General features: G+C 34.5%; 1 protein-coding gene across 1 annotated transcript in view; it reads left to right on the plus strand.

Annotated features, from left to right (window-relative positions):
- The first annotated feature begins 1,398 nt into the window (after positions 1 to 1,398).
- SDHAF3 (succinate dehydrogenase complex assembly factor 3) overlaps positions 1,399 to 24,150 on the plus strand; it is a 47,006-nt gene continuing 24,254 nt past the window's right edge. The window contains exon 1 of the mRNA XM_016133693.2: positions 1,399 to 1,612. Coding sequence (XP_015989179.1) covers positions 1,439 to 1,612 — 174 coding nt within the window. The 5' untranslated portion in view covers positions 1,399 to 1,438. The remainder of the gene's footprint in view (positions 1,613 to 24,150) is intronic.

Consider the following 24,150-nt stretch of genomic DNA (forward strand, 5'->3'; position numbering starts at 1 on the left):
ATTCCCACACTCTTGCCCCTTCATCACCAGTAAGTCAAGAGTTACTTGACACTCTTAAAATCATAAAATTCCTGCTCTCATGGAATTTGTATTCTAAGATGGTGGTGGTGGGAAAAGATAAGAAAATCAGTAAAATATTTAAGTATTATAGAGAAAAATAAAGCAGCGGGATCACTTAGGGAGTTCTTGGCATTATGATGTTGCAGTTTCAAATGCAGTTACCAGGGAGGGTCTTAACCTGATGGGGACTTGAAGTAATGAGTGAAATAAAGGTGTTAGCCAAGAAAATTTTGTGGTAGGCCATCCCAGGTAGAGAACAGCAAGTGCCAAGACCTCAGTTGGGAGTGTGCCTGGGCTACTCAAAGATGAACCAGGAACTAGAAGGTGAGTGTGGCTGGAACTGGCTAACTAGGGAGAGGGCAATAGGAGAAAATTTGAAAATCTAAGAAGTGGAGACTTTGGGGATTACTCTGATTAGAAGCCACTGGAGGATTTTGTTGAGCAGAGTGGCATCTGATTTACAGTTTAGGTGGATAATGACCAAAGTTGATCATGGCCAGAAGCAGGAACACAAGAATCCATCCCATTATCCAGTTAAAGAGACAATTATGGTAGAAAAAAGTGGTGAGAAATGTTTGAATTCCGCATATATTTTGTTGGTGGAGCTACCAAGATTTGCTAAACGACCAAATGTGTTTCCGTCAGCTTCAAAAATTGGTCACACTCTCAGCATCACTTTTGCAAAAGGTGATTTGTAAAAGTCCTGTTTCTACATTTTCATCTCATACTATTTGCTCTCCAAGTTTGTGGCTCTAGAAACAATATTTGAAAAATGTTTCCTAATAATTCTTCTGCAGGCAACTTGACAAAACTGGTTCAGGGCTCACTTGAATTACATGAAAGGGGCCATACTTTTAGGGGACGAATTAGAATAGCATTGTCCAAAGTACAAAGGTTGGTCGGCTCGTGGACGGAGAAAGACATTTCACTCTGATCCCTCTCAGAACGCAGGGACAGTATAAAATGCCGGGAGTTGGACGGAAGGCTTCCTGGAGGAGACTAATTTTGACGAAGACTTTCTCACGCCTTTACGAGGACGGAAGATGAGAGAGAAAATGAATGTAAAAGACGACGGGGAAACAACTGGCCCAAGCCAGGCCGCTTGTTGGAGCCCTCTCTCTGCCCGACGCAGTTCCTGAGCAGCAGCAGCGGCGGCGCGACTCCGCGAAAGCCACGCCCCTCGCAAAGATAGGCCTGTTTTCCGCGGCCGCTGCAGCACGGGTTTCCGGAAGGTTCTGATTTTAGAGCGGACCAAAGCGGATGAAGGTTACACGCCTTCTTCCGCCCGTGTTCCGGTTCGCTAGCCCCCGGCTCCCAGGGGGCGCGGGCGCGCGCCGTCCCACTGCGCAGGCGCGGTGTGCGGTGCGCGGGCGGCGTTATGCCTGCCGGGCACGTTTCGCGTGTCCGGGCCTTGTATCGGCGCGTCTTGCTGCTGCACCGGCTTCTGCCCCCGGACCTCAAAGCCCTTGGCGACCAGTACGTGAAGGACGAATTTAGGAGACATAAGACGGTTCGTCCTGACGAGGCTCAGCGTTTCTTGCAGGAATGGGAGGCAAGTGGCTGCCCCCTTTACTTCGCCATAGACCTTTGGGGTCCCTCAGAGGTGTCCCTGTTTGTCCCAGTGACAGAGTGCCTGTCCCGACTGGTTTCCCCAGGTCCCACGCAGAATCAGACGCAGCGGCAACCTGTCGCGTTTGAATTAAACAGCGCAGAGCCGTACTTCCCAAAGTTACATCCCAATCCTGTCTATTTCTCCCACCAGCACCTCGCTGGAGCAGTTCCCATTATATCTACGTCTCCAGTTCATTTTAGCCGTTTAAGCTCTTGCCAATGCCAGGTGCTGGAGGATGAGGATGGGAGGTTACAAAATTGAATAAATCACCATCAGGTCCTCAAAGAACTTAACCACCGTGCAGCTTTTGTCCTCTGCAATGCCTTGCAAGCAGCAAATAAATTAATGGTTTTCTCATTAGTTTTCAGAATTAGAGGTTTGTTTTCATAATTACTGTTTTTTAAAATCTCAGTGCTCTTTGTTGCGTCTTAGTATCAGTTGACTGATAGAGAAATCAGTTAAGACCGAAGGAGAAAATGCTGGTCAGAGTTAAGGCAGGTGAAAGTTGGTTTCTCTTGAGTTTCGGGTCGGTTACTTTGTTAAGATTACTCTGCAATCATTGCACTAGACACATACATTAGGGATTAGCTCTTTGACTCCTCCCCCTCCTTTTTGAGTAAAAGAAAAAAGGTATTCAGAGTATTTCGTGTTGTTGGAGGCATTGCAGGATTGCCTCTAGTTCTGCTTTGCAAGTATCAAGAATGAATGAAATTGGAGATTAGAGTGAAAACTCAGGTGTTTGAAAACATGAAACATTATTGGTAAAAGAACCAGAGGTAAGCGATTCCTCAGCCTAAGAAGTTGATGGCTGGAGAGGAGATGACTGAAGCTTTTTGTTGTTGTTTTTGTTGTTGTTTTTTAATTGTAAAGGTTATGGTTAGGGCGAACACAGAACCTTTTCACCAAATCCCACAATTCTTGATTGTATAACCATTGAAGCTTGCAAGAGGGACATTTAGGACAATGGTAAAATTTAGAACTTTCCTAAATAAATGTATGTAAACGATGTAATTAGCCGGCGGGGGTGGGGAGGCGGGCGGGACCAGGGAAGTTGAATGTCTTTAAATGCAGAATGGTATCTTTTAATATGGTAACTTGGTCTTGGAGTCAGAAGAACTGGATCCAAATTCAGGTTCTGGCATTTATTGTCAGATCACTTAATTTTTCCTACTTGTTTTCTAATCTGTAAAATAATAACATTATTTACAATAGGCACCTCTAAGTTAGTGTATATAAATGTATTTAAAAGCACTTTGTAAATGTTAATTGCAACCCAACTATAAGATATTAAGGTGTTTGTTAAGTGATAACTGTGAAGCTAGGTCTGTTTGTGGCTGAACAGGAAAGAGTCTAGCTCTATTTGGGAAGAAATAAGGGCACTTTGAGAGGTCCTAAAGTTTAAGAACTTGGAAGAATTTTAGGGAAAGAATGGGAACTCAGAATTAATTTATAATAGGCTGGAGGAGAGAGACATTATAAAAAAACTTGGTAAAGCCTATGACCACACCAGCTCGATCCCGTCTGATCTCGGAAGGTAAACAGGGTCAGGCCTGGTTAGCTTCCACATCATATCAGAGGGCACATGATATCAATTGACTTATTACTTGGATGGGAGACCAGGTGCTGTAAGCGTAAAAAACAAAAAACAAGGGATTGTAAACTGACAAGGTCCTTGCAATCAGTGAGGTCAATCAAGGGTTTCGTCATCAAAAAAACCTGAGTAAGTAAAAATGTGTTTATTAACCTAGGAGGCTCTGTATCAGCAGGTCAGCTTTTTTCTCAACTCTTGAAATATTGTTAGATTTATAGAAAAATTACAAAGACAGTGCAGAGTTCTCATACATCCTATACCAAGCTTCCTGTTATGTTAACATTTTACATAACTATAGTGCAATTATCAAAACCAAGAAATTAACATTGCTACAGCACTGTTAACTACAGGTTTTGTTTATATTGCCCGTATTTCTACTAATGTTCTTATCATGTTCTAAGATCTAATCCAGGATGCCACATTGCATTTTAGTCATCCTGTCCCTTTAATTTCTTTTAGTCTATGATAGTTCCTCAGTCTTTTCATATTTTCATGTCCTTGACACTATTTTGAAAAGTATTAGTTATTTTGTAGAATGTCTCTCAATTTTGGTTTGTCTAATGTATTCTCTTGATTAGATTTAATGTGAGGCATACTGGGAAAGACATCACTAGGTCAACGAACCCTTCTCAACACGTCATATCAGAAGGCACGTGATATCAATTGACTTATTACTGGCGATGTTAAAACTGTGATCACTTGGTTAAGGTGATATCTGCCAGGTGTCTCCACTATAAAGTTACTATTTTCCATTTTGAAATTAATACATATTTTGGGGGAAATACCGTGAGGCTATATAAATATCCTGTTTCTCCTTAAACTTTGCCTACTAATTTTAGCATTCATTGATGGATCTTGCCATTGTGTTCCAATGGTGACTTTCTGTTTCCTTTATTCCTTCTAAATTTATTAGTTGGAAATGTTTCTATAGGGAAATATACTTTCTTCCCTATTGATTTAACATTTTTCCCTTTTTTTTTTTAATGAAGAAAAATGTATTCCATGGGGCTACAGCCCTGTAGTTAATGAGTTGGCATCTGGGTAAAGATTTAAACCTAGTTATCTATTTGGATAAAATAATAATTCTTGCAGATGCAAGGCAGCTCAGTCTAAACCTGAAAATCTGAAGGGGTAGGGTGAATTCTACCAAGACAACCAGTTTCTTTTTTCCAAGGATGAGGGCTAGAGAAGAATCTGATGATTTGGAGGGGAGAAAAACTTCGCTAGGTAAGTGATATCAGAGAGTGATATCCTTCAGTCTTCTATGTCTTTTTTTCCCCTCTTTTCTGTTCAGAACATCTAATTTATGTTATACTTGATGCTACTAGTTATGGCATGGATTCATGGCATGGATTTCTATTGTTTTTGGTTAATGATGGTTAAAACTTGGTACACATCTGATTATAACATAAACTTGAATGCTTATGTTTGTTTCATGCTAAATGAGAGTGACACAATTGTGGACTTACTGTGCTGTGTGGAGTTGGTCTCTGGGATTCTCTCATACACTTCTAAAATTACTTATAAACTTGAATAGATTCTGAATCTGTTTTACTTTAAAGGGCAAAATTGAGTATGGGTACCGCTGGAGAAAAGAAAGGGGAAAGATCGAGAATGTTAGAAGCCCCAGTATTAGGAGGAGAGTTTTATATTTCTTTCATAGAAAACTGACAAATATTAGAGGGAATTCAGCTAGAGAAGTCTCTGTTCAAGGACCATTTGGAGGAATGTAGGAAGAAAGTATTTCAGTTTATCTTGAGGATAAAAATGTAAAGGCATGTTTACAGAGTAAATAGTGAATCTATTTAATTCCTTACCATAAGAGAAAAAAAAAATGTAAGTTCAGGAAGAGATTTTGGGAATCTGTTAGGGAGAATGTTTGAGAACTGGTTGGTAAAATTTCCATCGTAATATTACTCCCAAGTTTTTTAGGAGGCAACTATTGGAATTGGAATTGGGGCTGGATAGGTCAGTAGTCTTACTTTTATGGCATTTTTAAAGTCCTAACTATGCTCAGTTTTGAAGTATAGCTGATTTAGGTAATGCTTTCCACTTTTCTCTGCGCCTACCCACTGGGGAGAACTTCTCACATTTATCTTCTGGGAAATCAGAATAAGCATTGGAGATTAAACAGCAAGTAAAACATTTGTGATAGAATATGGGACACAGAGTGAAACAGCGCTTAGGAGCTGCTTTGAAGAGACTCTTTGTGTTTAATTTTCCCTTTTCTGTCTCATTTGTTTTGCTTATTGCTTTCTTAACTGGTTTCTGTTCTTGAGTAGCCACTTTGCTCTGTGTCTGTTGGGGATTTTTATAATGGAAATTCTGTTTCAGGAAAAATAAAAAAGGCTTAAACATTCTATATATAGTTATTGATTACTTACTATTGCCAGGCAAAGTGCTAGGCATTGTGGGACACAAAAATGAATAATAACCATATTTTACTTTCACAGTGTTCAAAAGTTACTGAAGTATAGACAATTATATGGTTTGAAAAGGTGTCTGTTAAATGCTGTGGGAGCAAGGCGGGAATGAAGGTCACATATTATGCCTGTGCTGAGTCTTAAGCTGGTCAAAGCTACTTGAAAGTGTCAAGAAAAAGACTTTCTAAAAAGAGGGAATAACATATGCAGAGGTATTGAAATAGAAACCATATGACTTTTTCCAGGATCTTCAGTGATCTGTTTGGAATTTAGCGTCTCATAGGGAAGATGAATGAGGAAGAGAGAAAGCTAAAGAGGTGGCAAGAGACACGATATTCTGCTGGGATTTTAGGTTTTTATTTTGAATCATTGAAAGATTTTAAGCAATGGTGGAAATGATTCAAATTATATTCTAGAAAGGTTACTCTAGGAGCAATATAAAGGAAGATTAAAGAATGAGCCAGATTGAAGGTAGGGAAAACTGTTAGGAGAGATATAGTAATCCCAAATATATATGCGCCTAAACCAAGACAGAGGTCTTGAGAATGGACAGTATAAATTTAGGTTATATACTTTTTAAGATAGAATAGATCTTGGTGACTGATACAGGATTACTGAGGGGGGAGGAAATAGAATGGATAACTCTCAGGTTTTAAAACATGATGCCAATAACCAGAATAGGTATATAGAAGGGGCACGTGGGTAATGAGTTCAGTGTGGTATATTTTATGTTAAAAATTCTGGTCAGACAGTCAAAAGGAGATGTTGAAATATAAATTGGTCCGATTCTCAGGAGACAGATAGTGGCTGGATTTAGAGATTAGGAATTTATGATCTGTAGTTGTTGGTCCAGAGTTGTGGATGAAATTCCCCCGGGGGGAGGAAGGTGTTCAGAGATAGACCGTTAACATTAAGGGGTTAGGAGAATAAAGGTACAGCGCTGCGACAGTTCTGTTCTTCTGTATTTAGTTGTTCCCGACTACTTCTGCAAAGGAATGTATTGTTTTTCTTCTTGATTATGTTTAATTTTTTAGATTTGTGTATTAGTTTAGATATTATAACATTTGCCTTCGTTTTATTTTGTTGTATTTTTTTTTGAGAGAGGAAGAAGTTTCTTCAGATTTCATGTATTCATTCATTTGTAACTCACAGAATATCTTATAACTTTGAAGCTAAAAAATGTATGATTAAGTTTCATGTCACCTATAGAGTTGTTTTTAACTCAGTATAATTAGGGTTGGATGTGTATTTTGCAGTTTTTATAATTGTATGCCTCTCTTACCTAATTTGAGAACCTCGTTTTGTTGCTTTTGAAGATCTTGATTTGTAGTTTGTATTTTAGCTTGTGGGAGAAAAGGAATGAATTACCTTTCTGTTCCGTAGATCGTATGTGTGGGAGATATATCTACCAAGTCTGAGGGAGTCATTTAGGCATCTCTCATTTGTACTGGTTATTTTGCATGTTATTCAATGTTGTGTTTTTGTGATGGTTTATTGAATGGTAATGGTTTATTGAATGGTGATGTTTCACACATGTATGTTTTCTGCCTTAAGCTTTACCTTTAAAAAATTTTAGCCATATCGTGATCCTTAACGGTTGAAAAAGAATAAAGGAGAAGACATGAAACTGTATCTTTGGAACATAAAATGTTTTTTTTTCCCCCATTTCCGAAGCATTTAGATTTTTAGTGAAGCTTTTAAGATATCGTTTTTATTTAAGAACATTAAACTTTTATTGGTTTTCATGAGATGTGTTGTAACAATACTTATGTTATAAATTATAAAGTAAAGGTTTTTTAAAAAAAATCACAATTTGATCAATATTGCACATATTATTGGTTTTATTTGATATTGGAACATAGAGATGTTATTTTTATTTAAATGACTCAAAATTTATTTGTATTTACAGATTTAAAATAATGATAATAGCATAATATTAAATGCTAGTGATTATGGTTCTAAAACAGATATGTACATGTGTGTATGTATACAAACAATGCAGTCTTAAAATTTTGAAGTAAGTTTTTGCATAGAGTTTAAGATGAAGGATTATATGTGCACAATGTTAATTATACTGGTTTTACTATTTTATGAAATAAATATATTTTATGGTTGCTTAATAAGAACAAATGTCTAAAATTTTACATAGGGAATATTAGACTTGACTGAAAGAGAGCTTCACATTGGTTTAGTAAATGCACTTAAACTTTTTCCAAAAATCAAAGTGATGTCTGCATATGGTTAAAAAATTATAATAAAGAGCAATATATTCTTCTCTATTCCTTAATTTATCTCTTATGGGGACATTTTAAATTTTATTTTGATGTCTTTCCTGTTTCAAATATCTTGTGAATTTTTGTTAACGTTCCATATTTACAAGTAATGCAATAAGAAACTGAGACTGCATGTAGATAGGCTTATTGATTGGAAAATTACTTTTAGGGTTACAGAGTTTCAGTTAATCTCCTTGGATTTGCTTCTTGTGATTTCCTTACTTTCCTGGTGTTTGTGTTCAGTTGATTCTGGCAGTTTGGCTTTATCTTAAGATATATTCTCTTTTGTATTCTAAGCTGTGGCTTCCTTTATCTGCACTGTTTTGTTAGTTATATTCTTTCCATCTTGAGAAATTTATTACTGTCTCTTCTCTGCTTGCTAATGGATCCATTCTTGTTCTCTTAATCATTATAGATTACTCCTTTAAAAAATTTCTTTACTATTAGTTCAATAGGGTTTTGGAAGGGAGAGGAAATAAGAAATAAACTCTTGATTTCTCTAGTCTGCCATCTTGGATTGGAAATCCTCAGTTCTTTCATTTTAAAGATGAAGAACTAAGGCTTGTAGAAATAAAATGACTTGTTTGGGACTACACAACTAGATAGGACAAAAATCTTGTGCTCTTACCTCGTGAAAGTCTAGCTAAGATTTTGGAAACTGATGTTTTCAAAAATGATTAAGATTTTGCAGTGTAAAATGATTGAGATATTTTTCTTTGAATTTTGCTTGCTTGTTTGCTGCAATTTATTCATATATTTGATTCTCCCTTCATTTTTTTGTATTTTTTCTAAGTGAAAGGATAGCTTCTTAATCAAGTTGTTATCTTCTACATCTCTAGCATAATAAATGTTTAAATATTGTTTAATGGTTTATTTTTATATTTATTAGGGCAGGATGATGATTACCACACATTTCTCTCTCAAAGATTTTTTTCAGTAAGAAATGAGAGTGGAAGTTGCTTCAATGTAACTGTTAAACTGTTGTAGTCGGGCACATATGTTTTCTGTGTAATTTTTGGAAAGTTTCATTGGCCTTTCACTTGTCTCAATAGGGGAAATAATATTTTACCCTTGAAATTAGGGGTGGACCAAAAAGTTCTCTCTTACCTCCAAGATGTAATTTTATTAGATATGTTAAGATAATCAAAGAGCTTAACCCACTTTCCACTTTTCATTGGCACTATTGATTTTTCTGTTTAATCTTTTCTGTTGGTTTTAGGGTATGTGTTATAGTAACAGAATGAGTAATAAAAATATAGCACATTTTATTTGTCTTTGTAACAATTGCAATTAACAAAAAATCAATAGCTTATGAATTAAATAATTGGGATTAATATGATTTATGATTGATAGCATTAGTGTAAGAAGAGCTTGTTTTGCTTGTATAGAGAAAACAGCTTTAGTAAAAGAATGAGCAAAAGAAATTCTAATGGGTCACTCTGTGATTTACATATAAAAGATGTTAGTTGCTCTGCTGCATGTATAGTAATAGTGAAAAATTTAAAGCAATGTAGAGTCTAATGATGGAGAATAAAATTATAGCTATATGATGGATGGATTAATATGCAGCTATTAGAAATGGTGTTTCAGAGGAATTAGTATGAAAAACTGCTCATGATACAATTAAAGGTAAATAGCGTTTATCTTTAGGTGATACAATTAAGAATAATTGTCATTTTCTTCCTTGTAACTTAAATTTTCCAGATTCTCTGCAAAGATCATCTGTTACTTTAGTAATTATAAGAAAGCCAATAATGTTATTTTGAAAAAATGCAGTTAGATATACTCAATATTTTTGTTACCAGTCTTGGGTCACAAAACACTAAGGCAGACATATTCAATGAGGCAGTTACTAGCACCTTATGAATATGTTTCCTAATTTTGCTCTTTACATTTTATAGGTTAAACTTAGACTTCTTCATGTTTAATAAATGATATATGATATCAGCCATATATTTTATATGGTTTCTTGCGGAGTTTTTAAATGAAATGAAAAAAATTAAATGTGGGCTTCTATTTAGCATTGTAAATGGCCACTGAAATAAGAGAAGCAAAAACAGCATCCTATTGCAAAGAAAACTGTCTTTATTTATAAATAATATGATTATGTATAAAATCTGACAGAATCTACAAAAAAAACCTTAAATAAGTCAGTTTACCAAGGTTGTATGATACATGATCAATATAAAAAAATAAACTATGTTTTCGTACACTCACAATGAAAACTTGGAAATTAAAATTGAAAAATACCACTTATCCAAAAAGTATTAGATACTTAGGGATACTTTAGACAAATGATGTGCAGACTTGTACATTGAAAACTATAATGTATTGCTGGAAAAAAACCAAAAACATGTATAGACTCAAAATTAAACTTTACTCTTTTTTTTCTACCCACTAGAACACACGGTTAGAATATTTAGGGCTCTAAATTGAGATCAGAAAAGAACCATCAGGGCCTTTAATGTGGCATGGTATTTAGTCTTTTTTAGCAATATGAAGGATCTTTTCATGTTTAATTTCTTAGAGATCATGCTTAAATATTCATTGATTCTCCAATAACTTAATAACTGTTAAAAATCAAATGTTTAATTTTTCACTTTTCCTTTTTCTAATTATTGTAGATGGTTGCATGAAGGCTGATAGGTTAGGATTGGGAGGGAGTTTGGTTAACTAACTGTTGGTGGTTCTTCTGGCAGGTCAGGCAGAGAGGATGGAAGACTGGTAAACAGGCTCACTTGGTGGCTTGGAAACTAGTAAGCTGGCTTAGGAAAGAGAGTCTAGATAGGTATGTGCCACTCTGGATTGTGATTATAAGTCCTGGTAATTGATCTTGTAGGTCTGGAATTAGATTTCACTAATATCCAGAGATGGCCAGGTACTGGCATCAGATTTATACTAACTAAATTTATGTACTATTAAAGTATACATCAGATTGCTGATATACTCATTTCTATGATTGGGTAACTGGGGACTGGTGAGGAGGGCTTTCTTTTTCCAGGGGTCAGAATATTTACATTTAGATCTGGGGAACACTCTTTCACATGTCTCAGAATTCCTAATTTTTTTTTAGATTTGAGAAAGATAATCATGCGTATTACTGAAATTTTAAGAAATACCCCAGTGGGATCTTGGGTGGTATACTGTAATCAAATATATTAATATTTCTGTAGTAAAACATTTGACTGTTCATAGTAAGTAAAGGCTTCATGTACATATAAGTCAAGATTTGCTGCTAGATAAGTTTTGAAAGAGCTTTTGTTTATTTGAAACTTCTTTGACTTCAGAATTGCAGGGGGTCGTGGACTACTATTAAGCTTTCTGGGAAACTGAATTAGTGTTTAGAAGGATGCCTGGTAAACATGGAATTAAAATGACAGGAAGTGGGTAGGTATGAGAGATTTTTCATCAGGCTTCACTGTGTCTACAGTAGAAAACAGCCGTTGAGTTTACAGTAGAAAACATCATGGATCCTACTGCGTCACTCCTCTTTTTTCCTGGACAGTGCCGAATACATTAACATGTTTGCCCCATCTTAATACTTTATTTTAAGCTGTCAAACTATTATTAATTAATGTGCTAATAGAATACGCTACCTAATTTGTCTTCTGCGGCTGAGAGAATTTATGAGAGAATTGACATACTTCCTATTGTGTGTTTATTTAGCTTAATTCCTTAGGTGGGCTAATATTTATCTTATTTACAAATTTTTGCTCTTTATTCCTAAATCACTAGAACTTGAAGCATTTCTAAAATGACTTGCATTTCACTTTCTAAACTTTCAAACACTAATAAAACATTTATTTATGTTTTATCTGAATAGATTACATTCATATAAGTAAATGGTTTATTTTCTTCAAAAACATTTCATCATTATAAACATACAAAAAATAGAATATTGCATGTTGTATGTTTAACAAAGTTTTCTAGACTTTGACGCAGTGACTCTGCTGAAGATGAAGAGGTCTACAATTTGTTTATAAGCGATCCTAAGAGTAAAAAAACTACATTTCTCATACCACTTCCTCTCTTTTAAACTAAGAATGGCAGCAGATGGCATGGCCAATACGTATATAAAACATACATAGATATAAAACAACTACAACAACAGCATGCAGCATCAGTGGGTCTGGTTTTACAGCACAACCGTGAACTGTGACCCCTCCAAAAGGCATCTCGTTCACTGCCTCACTCTTCCACACGGGCCTCCATAGTTTGTCTGTGTTACTCATTCATTTTATAAGTTGTAGATATGTGCAATTCAAAACTCAGGATTTCTAACCAATAACCACAGTTAACACCACTTTTTAAAAAATGCCATGAACATCCTTACATGCTGCTTCAAGGCTAAGAGCAAGATGCACAGAGTGAGGAAAAACTTATTTTAAAATATTTGGAAATATGTACAACTTTGTTATGGCTTCGGGGTGCTCTTAACACCCTTGGCTATGTCATGTAAATCACTTACAATTTTGAGGGCACTTTTAGAAAATGCAATATGATTATATTCTAATTTTGTGATTAAATCTAATGAGGGCAGCGACACCCCAAAGAGATATATATTGTATTTTCCCTACTGCAGAATTCATATGGAGATAGATATTCAGTTTTCTTTCTCTGTCTTCCTCCCTTCAACCCTTCCTCCTCCTCCTCTTATCCTTGTCCCCGTCCTCTTTTTTTCAGGCAGCAGGCCGTCTCCTCTGCACCATCACATTTTTCTGAATTAGCCATATCTTTTTCCTATGTCTCTTTCAGTCTCTCTACCTTATTAATGGAAGGCTGTTTTTTTGTTGGCTTGTTTTTGTTTTTTTACTAACGTTACTCTACGTATATTCTGTCTTCAGTGGAGATGGCAGGGTTTGTGTGGAACTCTGTCTGAACAGAATAGGAAGATGTTGGCTAGTAATGGCCATTTGAGGGCCTTAGAATACTTCTGCTTCCTTTAGTTGGTCCGAAATGCTCCATTTCTGGATCATCACACTTGGATTTTCTTTTCCCACACATCATTGTCTTCTACACTTCAGAGCACTTCTTAGAAAACTGCAAAGGAAAAAACAAAACAGAAACAAAAACTGCGATGCTGATGGTGATCTCTGGATTTTTCTTCTTTTGTACTTCTTGCCTTTATAAAGAAGGCAAAACAGACTTTTCTTTGATTTCTTTGGTTGCTTTTAAGCATGTTGACTCAATTGTTTGCTGTTCTCTACATATAAACTTAAGAATTTAGTAGTTTCATGGTTATTATTAGAGTAATTATAAAAATATATTTAAGAACAATTTAAAATACACATTTTCATACCGTTTTCATCTATCGTATTTAACCCGTTGGTTTCACCTGCTAGATTTGTCAAGCTATTGAGACAAAGATTGCAATAATAGAAGCTTTTGAAGCTTGATAATTTTGTAACTTCTTTGTACTGAGTATTTCCGAAAAGTTGTTTATAAATTGATTTTAGAAAATTTAAGTATACTGGCAAACTTACTATTTAAAGGAATTCTTTAGGGAATTCTTTTGTAAAGTAAATAATCAGGCCATAATTTATTTCTTTGGCTAAGCATGCATTTTCATACATCGGATTTGTTTTAATAGCATTTATCTAGAAATGTCAATGCATCTATCTGAAAAGAAAATTTCATTTCTGTTGGATGTGAAGAACAAATTTAGATTTGGCACTTTTGATAGGTGAGACATGCCAGATTATTTTAGTTCTATTCTTAACTAAATGCTATCAAAATATGCTCTACACCCTAAATTAAGGGGTGGCAAAGAGTTCATATGTTAAGATTGAACTACAGTATATTTTTAAACTGTATTTTCTTAAATAGTAACAGGGCTAGTGTGAAGGTATTTGAAGTTTAAAAGTTATTTAGCAGTTTTTTCTTTCTTAAAAGTATACCCGAAATTCCAGATCTTAATGATTTGGTTTTTTAAAAAATTTTGCTTTATGTTAGTCTGTAGTTATAGAAGTAGATGTATGTGTTGCTTTTAATTACAACATATTGTTAGTTTTCTACTTAATTGTACTACCCAGCAGTTTATTAAGCTGTGTTTAATACTGGGAAGATACTAAGGATAATTCATCCTCTTCTTGGTTTGGATACTGAAATGTTGTTAACCAGAATTAACCATAAACAGCTATTTAACCCATAATATAGAATAAATACATTCTATATTCTATAAATATGAAAAAATAAAATGTAATTGCCATTGTATAATATTTTAACTGCACTGTGGTTATATAGACTTCTGCAGGGGCTGTCTGAGAGCTACTGTTTGTTATATTGTTTCTCTGGGAAAGTATATACAAATTAAAGCAACTGACAGCATTGGGAACTTGGCCCCATGTCTTAGACCCTCTGCATAGTCCTCTGGATAGTCGAGGGAGAATCCTCTCATAATTTAACATAGGTACTGTTAGATTAATCAGAAATTAAAGATTTTCCTTGATAATGGAGGAAGAAGTCATTGGGTTAGGGAACCCTTGGAAATGTTCTGGGATCTACAAGAAACGCCTCTTCTAGTATAAATAGGGCCAGCCATCTCTTTGTCCATTCCTTAACACTTTGAGCATCAGGAATAATCCAGAGTACATTATTAAGGTTAAAAAGTTGAAGGAAGCAAAGAATCAGGAGCACAGGTTCCAGCAACAAGCGCAAGATGGAACATGGAGGTTTTCCAAAAGTAGGCTTTGACTTTTGCGAGGATGTCGGTCACACTATTCCAGGGAGGACTAGCCAGAAACAGCCCAGCTAAGTTGACTTGTTTACTCATTCATTCATTGCCTACTATTTTTTAGGGATACAGAGATTAATATTTGACCATTGTTGTTAAGTAGTTTATAAGTCTGTATAAGATAGAATGATACTCATTGTACCCTAAAGAATAATTGTTGAGAATGTTGGTCTTTTGGCATTGTGGCAAACAACGAGTAGTATAAGAATAGGAGGAAAACTTCTTTCCCTTAGCTATTGAATTGAATTATAATTAGGCAGTTCTTTACCTAACATATCTCCCTGTTACTTGCCATTATTCTTAATTCTTTCTTCACTTACCTTTCGTATCCAAATAGTTGCCGAATCGTGTTGATCTTGTTGTCTTTTACCGTATCAGAACTCTGACCTGTTGCCTCCATTCTCATTGTCATTTCCTTTGGCTGTTTGTAGTAGTTTCATAAATAATCTTGTCTTCAGCCTCTTTTAACTGTCAGTTTATAGAACACAACTTTGATCATATTATTACCCTTGTCAAAAACCACGATTGTTTTCCCATCAACCTCTCTTTAACCTGGAGTTCAAAATTGTGCAAAATCTGACTCGAATATATTTTTCCTACCTCACATTTCAATATTCTGTAATGTATTCTGTGTTCCAGTCATATTCAACCAAGTGTTGTTCTCTGAATGTGGCCTTAAGTTATTTTGGCTCTGTTTATTTGGCCTAAATGTTTTCCTGTCTTTTTCTGTGTGACCAAATCCTAAAATGTCTTTTAAATCAGCTCTAATTCTTTGCTATCAACTTTTTCTTGATAAGTCCTACAGTAAAAGGCCTTCATTCGGATCATGAGAATACTTAAATTGTATTTTATAAATATATGAGAATTCAGTATTTCATAGGGTACTCGGCTTATTTCATGTTTTAATTATTATTTTGCCATGTAACTATTAAGCTTCTGGCCTTTATAAAATTCAAATCAGGCATCTGTGGTTCCTAATTATTCAGGACAAGTTAAAGTCGCTTAATATTCCTGTTTCTTTATCCATTTAGTAAAGTGTTTTAAGTGTCTAAGGTGTGGGATAGATAAAGAAAGTTTAAGGAATTTAAGATTATGAACTGAGACCTAGAATAGCTATAACTAAGAGTCTTGAAAACAAATGGAGTGTCATACAGTTTCCTTAAGCTACAATGAATATCATTTTCTTTCAGGAAGAAGAGAGAAGCTAGGAGTAATTCTACATGATCATTTTCACTAGATTTTTTCTAAGAGTATTTTAGTTTTACCTTCTTTAGAACTGGATCGCACCTTTCATTGGGAAATGAATAGTCAGACGCAGGAATTTTTTGTGTAACTGTAATTTCAAATATGTCCACATGATGGCAGAAGATCCTTACATCTGGAAAGACTAATGACATTCAGAAAACTTTCAGTTGTATCTGAAATAGTATTTGTCTTTTTATATTTCAACTAGTAATCTTCATGTTTCTATTTCATAATATAGATATGTTCTTGCCATTTTAAATATTTTAAATGTCTTCACTAATTTTAAAATGGAATATATATTTTTCTTTTTCCTATATATAATGTCAGCCCATTTTTGAAGATTTAATGGATTTCCCCTGAAGAGTGTTGTAAATAATTTTTTTGATAAATGTATTTTTTCTTAATAAGTCAGTTTAGGAGAAATTGAGTGCAGTTGCTTACTATTTACAAATAAATGTATGAAACCCAGTATGTGGACTTTTATTTGACTTATAGAAATTAAGGCATTGATTCAACATACATCTTTTGTATTAACTTGCTTAGAATTTTGAATGGCCATCTCATGGTCCCTTGGCTGTTTTGTTTCTTGCCTTCTTTCTCTATCATTGTCAGGTCTTCTCTGAAATTTTCCCTGTCTTAATTTAAGACACTCATCCATTCTATAAATAGTTATTAAATGCTTACCATGTTTCAAATACCATCCTATACACTGATAATTCATAGTGGTAAAAAAATTCTCCAGATATAATCTTTGTTTTCTGGAGTTCTCGCAAGGCGAGTAGCTACCAAATACATAACTGTGTTTGAGTTAATGTTTGTACTTATTAAAACAATATACTTTTCATAACTTAAAAGAGCATATAACTTTTACATAGATACAGTTAATTAATTGTGAAAGTATTGAATTTTATGAATGATGACCTGAAAAAGATCAAAATAAAGATTTGGAAATTGAAAAACTTTAAATAAGCCAAGGTTTGTTCATTTTTAAATAATAAATGTTAGCTTATCTAGTTAAAAAAGGGAAGAGAAATAACATGACATTTTTGAAAGCCGTTTAAAAAATGTATTAATTATTGGAGTGACATTGGTTAATAAGATTATATAGGTTTCAAGTGTACAATTTCATAATATCTGTATATTGCATTCTGTGTTCACCACCCCAAGTCAAATCACCTTGCGATTATGACATTTTTTACTTTGAGCTGGTGACATTCTGGCCTTTTTCAATGTGCAGACTTTTTCTCATATATTATTAGTTTGATTGTATAATTTGTTGTCAAAACTGGGACATTTGAGAGTAATGAAGCACTAAAATAAAATACAATACGTGTACACAGATATATATCTTAAATGTATTTTTATTGACTTACAAATTAAATTTATTATGATAGAACTTTAAAATAGTTCTTTATGAAACGGTCCTCAAAAATAAATTTTCAAAAAGATTACATGTATCTGTTACTTTAAGGCCAAAAAACCCCCCTATTTAGTAATAACATGAATATTACAGAAAAAATAGAATAATTACTCTTGGAAATATTTGTATTCTTTTCAGCCGTTTCTGTAATGCTGTCACTTTTTTCCGAAAAATATAGTTTTTATAATATGATTTTGTTACATAAAAATTTTTCTTAAAATTGCTTGTAAGCTTTTCCAAAGTTACATTTTATCATTAATAGATTTGAGTTGCTGACTTCTCGCCCAAATACTTTAACAGGTACTACCTTTTGGTCTTCATTTAGAGTAGCGTTTTTTGCCAAACATTTTTATAAGACAAAACTTGTTAGATAAATTGTCCTTAGAATTATTTTGAATGTTTTGCCAAATTCAGATGTTCCAAAATCATAGGACTTTTAAATTTTCATCCATTTTGGTATGGATATTAATACATCCAGTTATATAAATAGGAACTTCTTCAAAAGATTGTTCTCAGAAGCTGAAATAGGTAATGCAATGATTGAATTTCAGAATTAAATCTTATATACTATTTGTGTTTCTAAAATTTAATTTTTTTCTGGTTTTATTAGTGATTTCAGTCTTCCTGTTTACAAGCTTTGTGTTATTTTATTTTTTAAAAATGCCATTCCTTAAAAGAGTTAAAAGCTTAAGCTCTTTACTTCTTTCTTTGTCTTATACTTTGATTAAGAATTCCTACTGATTTAAACAAAAGACAACGCAAATTTAAGGGACTCATTTACAGAAAAGTTGGATATCGTTGTAGGACATTTAGGCTGATTTACAAATTATTTTTTAAAAGCTCAAATATTTCTAAAATATTGGTAGATGGTACAAAGAGAGAAAGTTCATAATAGCCACGCTGATATGTTTCATTAGGTGTCAGGCTTGTTACAAAAATTTTGTAGATGTGCTGTGTAAGCTACAGATTTTTTAAAATGTCAGTTTCAACAATAGATTCTGTTTGATTAATAGAATATCAGGGTTTGGGCACAGTTATAAATTGTGTACCCCAACCAATTCCAAGTACATTTCTTCTCTAAGGGTCTCTAAATTTAGCTTTGAGACCCTTAGACCCTTTCATAACTTTGTTTCTTACCTTGGCACTCTTCTCTACCAAAACTTATATTCATGTTATCACTATAAAAATGAACAATTTTATCTTTAATGCTGAACTTTTTTTAAAATAAAAGGTTTATAGTAGCACTCACAAAAATGTCAGATGTTTCACCTTTTCAGAGAGTGAATTTCTAGTAGTTTTACTTTGATTCCATGAATTGGATAAGGAAATCAAGCTATTTGATTTAACTTAATGTCTGTTTGAAGCACTTGTATCATTGATATACAGCTAATATCATTTAAAGTTTTGCAAAGTTCTCTTGCTAACAGTTTAACAATTATTGCCTTTTGTGTGTACATCAGATAACCTGGAGTAAAATGAGTAAAATTAATTTAGACAAAGTGGTTCGATCTAAGTAGAAATGCTTCTCAGTGTAATGTATAAATATAATATATGTAGCTCTCTATATATGTTGTCTCTATGTGCAGTCTTCTTAACATAATTCGAAATAACTGTTAAAGTAGATGCTGCTGCTTAATCACTGAATTTGCATCTTTTGCTTTTCATATGGTCAGTATATTGCAAGTGTTCTTGTTGCATATTCGTTACCAAATTTTTTTGCGAAATGGAAACTACTTAATTTTTTTTTCACTTTGATATCTTATTGACCATCTTTATTATTTATTTCTTAATTTATAGTTGATGTTCAGTATTATATTAGTTTCAGGTGTGCTATACATAATTTTTTATTCAAGATGCACTTTTTTTTTTTTAAAGAGCTTATTAGTTCCCAAAGAGTTTATGTTGAAATAAAAAAGCATTACCAAACAGTAAATGAATAGTAGTAGATTTGTACCATATGTTAAATGACAAAACAACGCTGGTAGGCTCAAACTCTCTGTATACTGTTATTCTTCATATTTACTCTAGTTCTCTTACATTATTTCACATGTACCTATTCTATAATATTGAGCCTGCTGAATGGCAGCTTTGTATATTTGGCTGAAGCACAAACCAGAGCACAACTGCCTGATAGACTAATTAGCTGGTGAGGGAAGTAGGGTCAAATATTTACTTTGAGCATTCTCCTCTAGACCAGAGAGAGTTACATATATCTGGAGCCTCTGCGTGTACTTGCCTTATCAGTCAGGACTTGCGTGCTGTCAGGAAAGGGTCAGGAAAAAGACTTAGTTATTAACAGTCATCTTTCATATTTCACTGCTTATTAAATTGAGAGCTTGTCTTTGTCACATCTCTGGACTAGACTATGGCTGAAGCCAGAAGTAGAAAATGAAGTTATTCCAGTACCATCCTAACTATCTTAATGCAAATTAATACTTTAGTAAAAAGTAAAAAATATCAGGATAAATTTTAAACTGGATGAAATGTCATAACAATAGTCATGACAACCAGGATGGCAATAGTTTTGGTAGGGAAGTGGTGCATTTTAGTTTTGTAGATAAAATATTGAATCTGGTCAAGAGTTTTTAGTACTTGACCCTGTTCACCGATTTGCTGTATTACCTTTGTCATGTTTCATAGTTTGTTCCTTAGTTTCTCCATCTTTCAAAAAAAAAAATGCTTCAGAGCCATTTGGTAGAAAGTATTTCATGAACAATTAAACCTGGCAAGACCTTTGGATCTTACAGAAATAAATCTAAACCTGAAAGAATTTTTGGTCTTATAAGGTGAAAAGGTAGGGCCGCCAACAAATAGCACTCCCCAAAATACCAACAAAAACTTTCCTGAGCTTCAGGGCACAACTGGCTTCATGAAGGCCTTGCATCCTGGTTTTCTCAATTTATACCTGTAGCTAATCTTGGCGTTCAGGTTTGCGCCAGGGTACAGACTCATGGGAGATTCTATCGATAGCCTGTAATTTTTGTTGGTGACAATGGGCTAGTCCCGTCTTCCACAAAATCTGCTCCCTCTGTCTCTCCTCCCTTTACTGTTTAAAGGTCTTAGGAAGTTCAGTTTGGCCTTTGGTCTCTCTTTGTCCAAACTTTAGTAGAGTTCTCCTGAGCAAGCCCCATCCTTGGGCGTGTCCTTCAAGAGCCCAGTTTTAGCAAGAACCCTGTCAAATTGGTTTAGCCAGAATCCTCCACCCTATCTGATCACCTTTGATATCTGATCATGTTCCTTGTCTCCACCATCCTTCAGGTAATATCTAATCACCCAAACTGCCTTTAGTAAGAATCCTGTTAGGTCATTATAGCAAAGAATTACTCTACCCTCTTAGTAATTCTATCCATTGACCGCCAACCATGCTCCTTAGCTGTAAATTTCCACTTTTCTTTGTTGTATTCAAAATTGAGCCTAATCTCTCTCCCCTACTGCAAAACCCTATTACAGTGGTCTGTGTATCTATTGTAATAGTCCCGAATAAAGCCTGCCTTACCGTTTTAGCAAGTGACTTGAATAATTTTTATAACACCTTGCTCTCCTATTTTCTTGTGTTTCTGAGGCTGTTTTCTTCCATAATAATTCCAGTAATAGATTGGATCATGCAAATAAGGTAAACTTTATACCTTGAACAATAAAAGTTTTTGGTTAAGAAATTAATTCATGTCTAGCTATCTTGTTTTTAGAATGGCCTATTAACCTGGTTCACTTCTAAATAGGATTTTTTGTTTTTGGTTTTTCTTTAGGTAACTTTTTTTTTGTTTTTGGTCAGTTGAAACTTTAAAATCATTACAGAAGAACAAGGGGGAGAAAGTGGAAGGAGCGAGAAGACATTTCTTCAGTCCACCATTTTTTTAGGGTACACAGACCTCTTCGTTTTTGGTTTTCTACCATCTTAGGGGTACCATTTTAAAAGACTCTAATTTTTTTGTGTGTGTGTGTGTGATAACCTTACTAGCTTCTATCTTGTTATACTCCTCCAACAGCTTTTTTTGCATTTCATTATACTTTAAATTTGCATAATTCCTGAAGTATTCTAGTTGTAAATAAAAATACCTTAACATGTCAGTGTTTTTAAAATGCATGCTAGTTCATTTGCTGCTTTTCTGCTGTAGTATCTTTTCAGATGCTCAATCTCTAGTAATGGTGGTTTGTGTCAATGTACGTTTTAAGAGATGAGTGTATGTATATGTGCATTTATTTATGTGGAGATAAGTGGCAGGGAATTTTTTGTCATCCTCTCTGCTTCTTTATACCAGTGTACCGTAATGGTTTATAGCTGCCATGTATTTAAAAAAAACATATGCACAAAAAGAGATTTTAATAAAATTGATGATGTATTCGTTAACAAGTATTTATTGTGTACCCATTAGGTTCATGGCTTTGTTTAATGTATGATTTGGGGCCTCAGGAAACATTAGGATGTAGAAGAAGAGGTAAGAAAACTAGAGCTATGATATAAGGCCCTTGTGTTAAATGTCAGGAGTATCACCACTTATGGAAAATTAAGATTTGAAAATAGAAGTTCAGAGAGATATTGTTGAAAAGGTCTTGTAGTTTATGGGCAATTGTTGGCATTACTTAATTGAAGAGCTTTCACTTTTTTGTAAAATAACTTGTTGATCTTTTTTCTTCATGCTTTTACAAAATTTCCATAATCGAAGTAATAATGTCTTTTAGCATCTCTCCATTTGAAAATGGTTTTATCTGTGCAAGAATCCAGGCTGTATCATAGCTGACCAAAATTAAAAGCTCAAATCCTGTTAAAAGTTGTTTAAAATTTTTTTATTGGACATGTAATTGTCTCGTCTCTTTAAAATACTTTTTACATAATTGGATCCAATGAGGAGAGGACAACTACGTAGTAATTTGAATAGGAAAGTTTAATATCAACAATTCAAAACTGTAACAGGAGGTTGGGATAATAAGACATTGGCTAGGAAGAAGTGAAGAGAACTCTAGTGAATAGGAATAACAGATAAAAGGGGCATTTGCTATCCTCAGGACTGAGAGAGAGCTCCGGAAGATGACCCTACCTCCTCCTCAGCTGAGATCTAGCCCTTGTTGAAGAGGGCACAGCCATAGCTCGCTGGATAGCAGAGAGGTTGCTGTGGTACCCTGCTGGCAGAATTTGCTAGGCATCTGCCATTTGGAATTTGCCAGAAATGAGCTAAGGATGCTGATGAAAGCTGTTCGCAGGGAGGTGTTTCACTGGAGGTATCCGAGGGGGTGACCAGGGGAGCTGTTGGCTGCTGGGTGCTGCTGGCCACTGGTCACCACTGCAGGAGCTGTGAGCGTTGCAGGAACTGGTGCTGGAGAAAGTGAGGAGGCAAACCCTTTCCTGCTGCAGTGTTTCTCCAGTGCCCTCTAGCGACAAAGCTTAACATGGTGTCAGATAGTGAAGGAAAAATATTTAAAGGGTCCAGGTCCATTTCACAGAGAAGGTTTTGGGTGAATTTGGAGCTGAGTGGCTATGCCTTCATAATTAACACAAAAATGAACAGCTGCCTTATTTTGCTCTGCTCTAGCAAATTGCAGTTACTTATCGTGAAATTTGTGATACCTCCTTCCAGTCTTTAATGTTTTGGTCATAATACTCCATTCTGTATCAATAATATGCCTTTCTTTTAAAATGAGAAAATTGTCCATACTTATATTTTAAGCTTAACAAATAAATTTATATTATTCAAAAATAAGTGTTTTGATTTAATTACTAATTAATAGTTATCCATGTAAGTCATGCTGTCTTGCATAAAGAATTCTAATTCATATTACGTTGGTGCTTAGAAAAACATCACTTGAGCTGAATCAACCCAGTGACACTAACTAGATTGGTAATATGCTTGTGTGTAATACTGGAAGTAATGCTTACACTTCCCTTGCCCAGGACACTGCAAGAACAATACCTTGTGCAAGGCAGCTATTAAAATGAAACGTTTCCTATGAAACGGTATTTACTGGGAAAATATTTTCTGCTGATTCAGCTTCTTTAAAAAAAAAAAAACTATTCTGAATTCATTATTGATTCCTAGGAAGTTGCAAAGAAATATACAAGGGAGTGGGTCTTAATCCTGCTCTGTTCGATGTTAGCATCTTGTATAACAGTACAGTATAAAAAAACAAGTAATTGGCATTGTTTACAATCCACAGAGCTTATTCGTATTTCACTAGTTATAAATGCAGCAGTGTGTGTGTATACATGCACACATATGCAAGTGCGCACAGACGTATGCAGTATATGTGTAGCTCTTATAAGTACCACTACAGTGAAGATATAGATCTGGAACATCACCACAAGTCTGGTGCTATCCCTTTGTAGCCACACCCAACCCATTCCTCCCCATCCCTAACCCCTGGCAGCCACTAATTCGGTCTCCATTATTCAGAATTTACATAGTTATAGATAGAATGATACAATATAGGACTTTTGACATTTGCTTTTTCACTCAATATAATTCCCTTGAGGTTCATCTAAATTGCTTTGTGTATCAACAGCTTATTCCTTTTTTATTGCTGAGTACTATTTTGACATATAGATATATAACAATTGGTTTTACCATTGTTGTACCATTATTCAAAATAGGACCGTTAGGTAGTTTGTAGTTTTTAGCTATTATGAATAAAATTATGAACATTTGTGTACAGGCTTCTATATGAAAATGTCTTAATTTTTCTGAGGTAAGTCCCCAAAAGCACAATTGCTGGGGTGTTTGGTAAGTCCATTTTGAAAAGAATTCCCAAACTATTTTAGAATTACTGTACCATTTTATATACCTACTTGTAACATACGATT

The sequence above is a fragment of the Rousettus aegyptiacus genome, unplaced genomic scaffold (genome assembly GCF_014176215.1).
Source record: "Rousettus aegyptiacus isolate mRouAeg1 unplaced genomic scaffold, mRouAeg1.p scaffold_m13_p_13, whole genome shotgun sequence".
NCBI classification, from domain to species: Eukaryota; Metazoa; Chordata; class Mammalia; order Chiroptera; family Pteropodidae; genus Rousettus; species Rousettus aegyptiacus.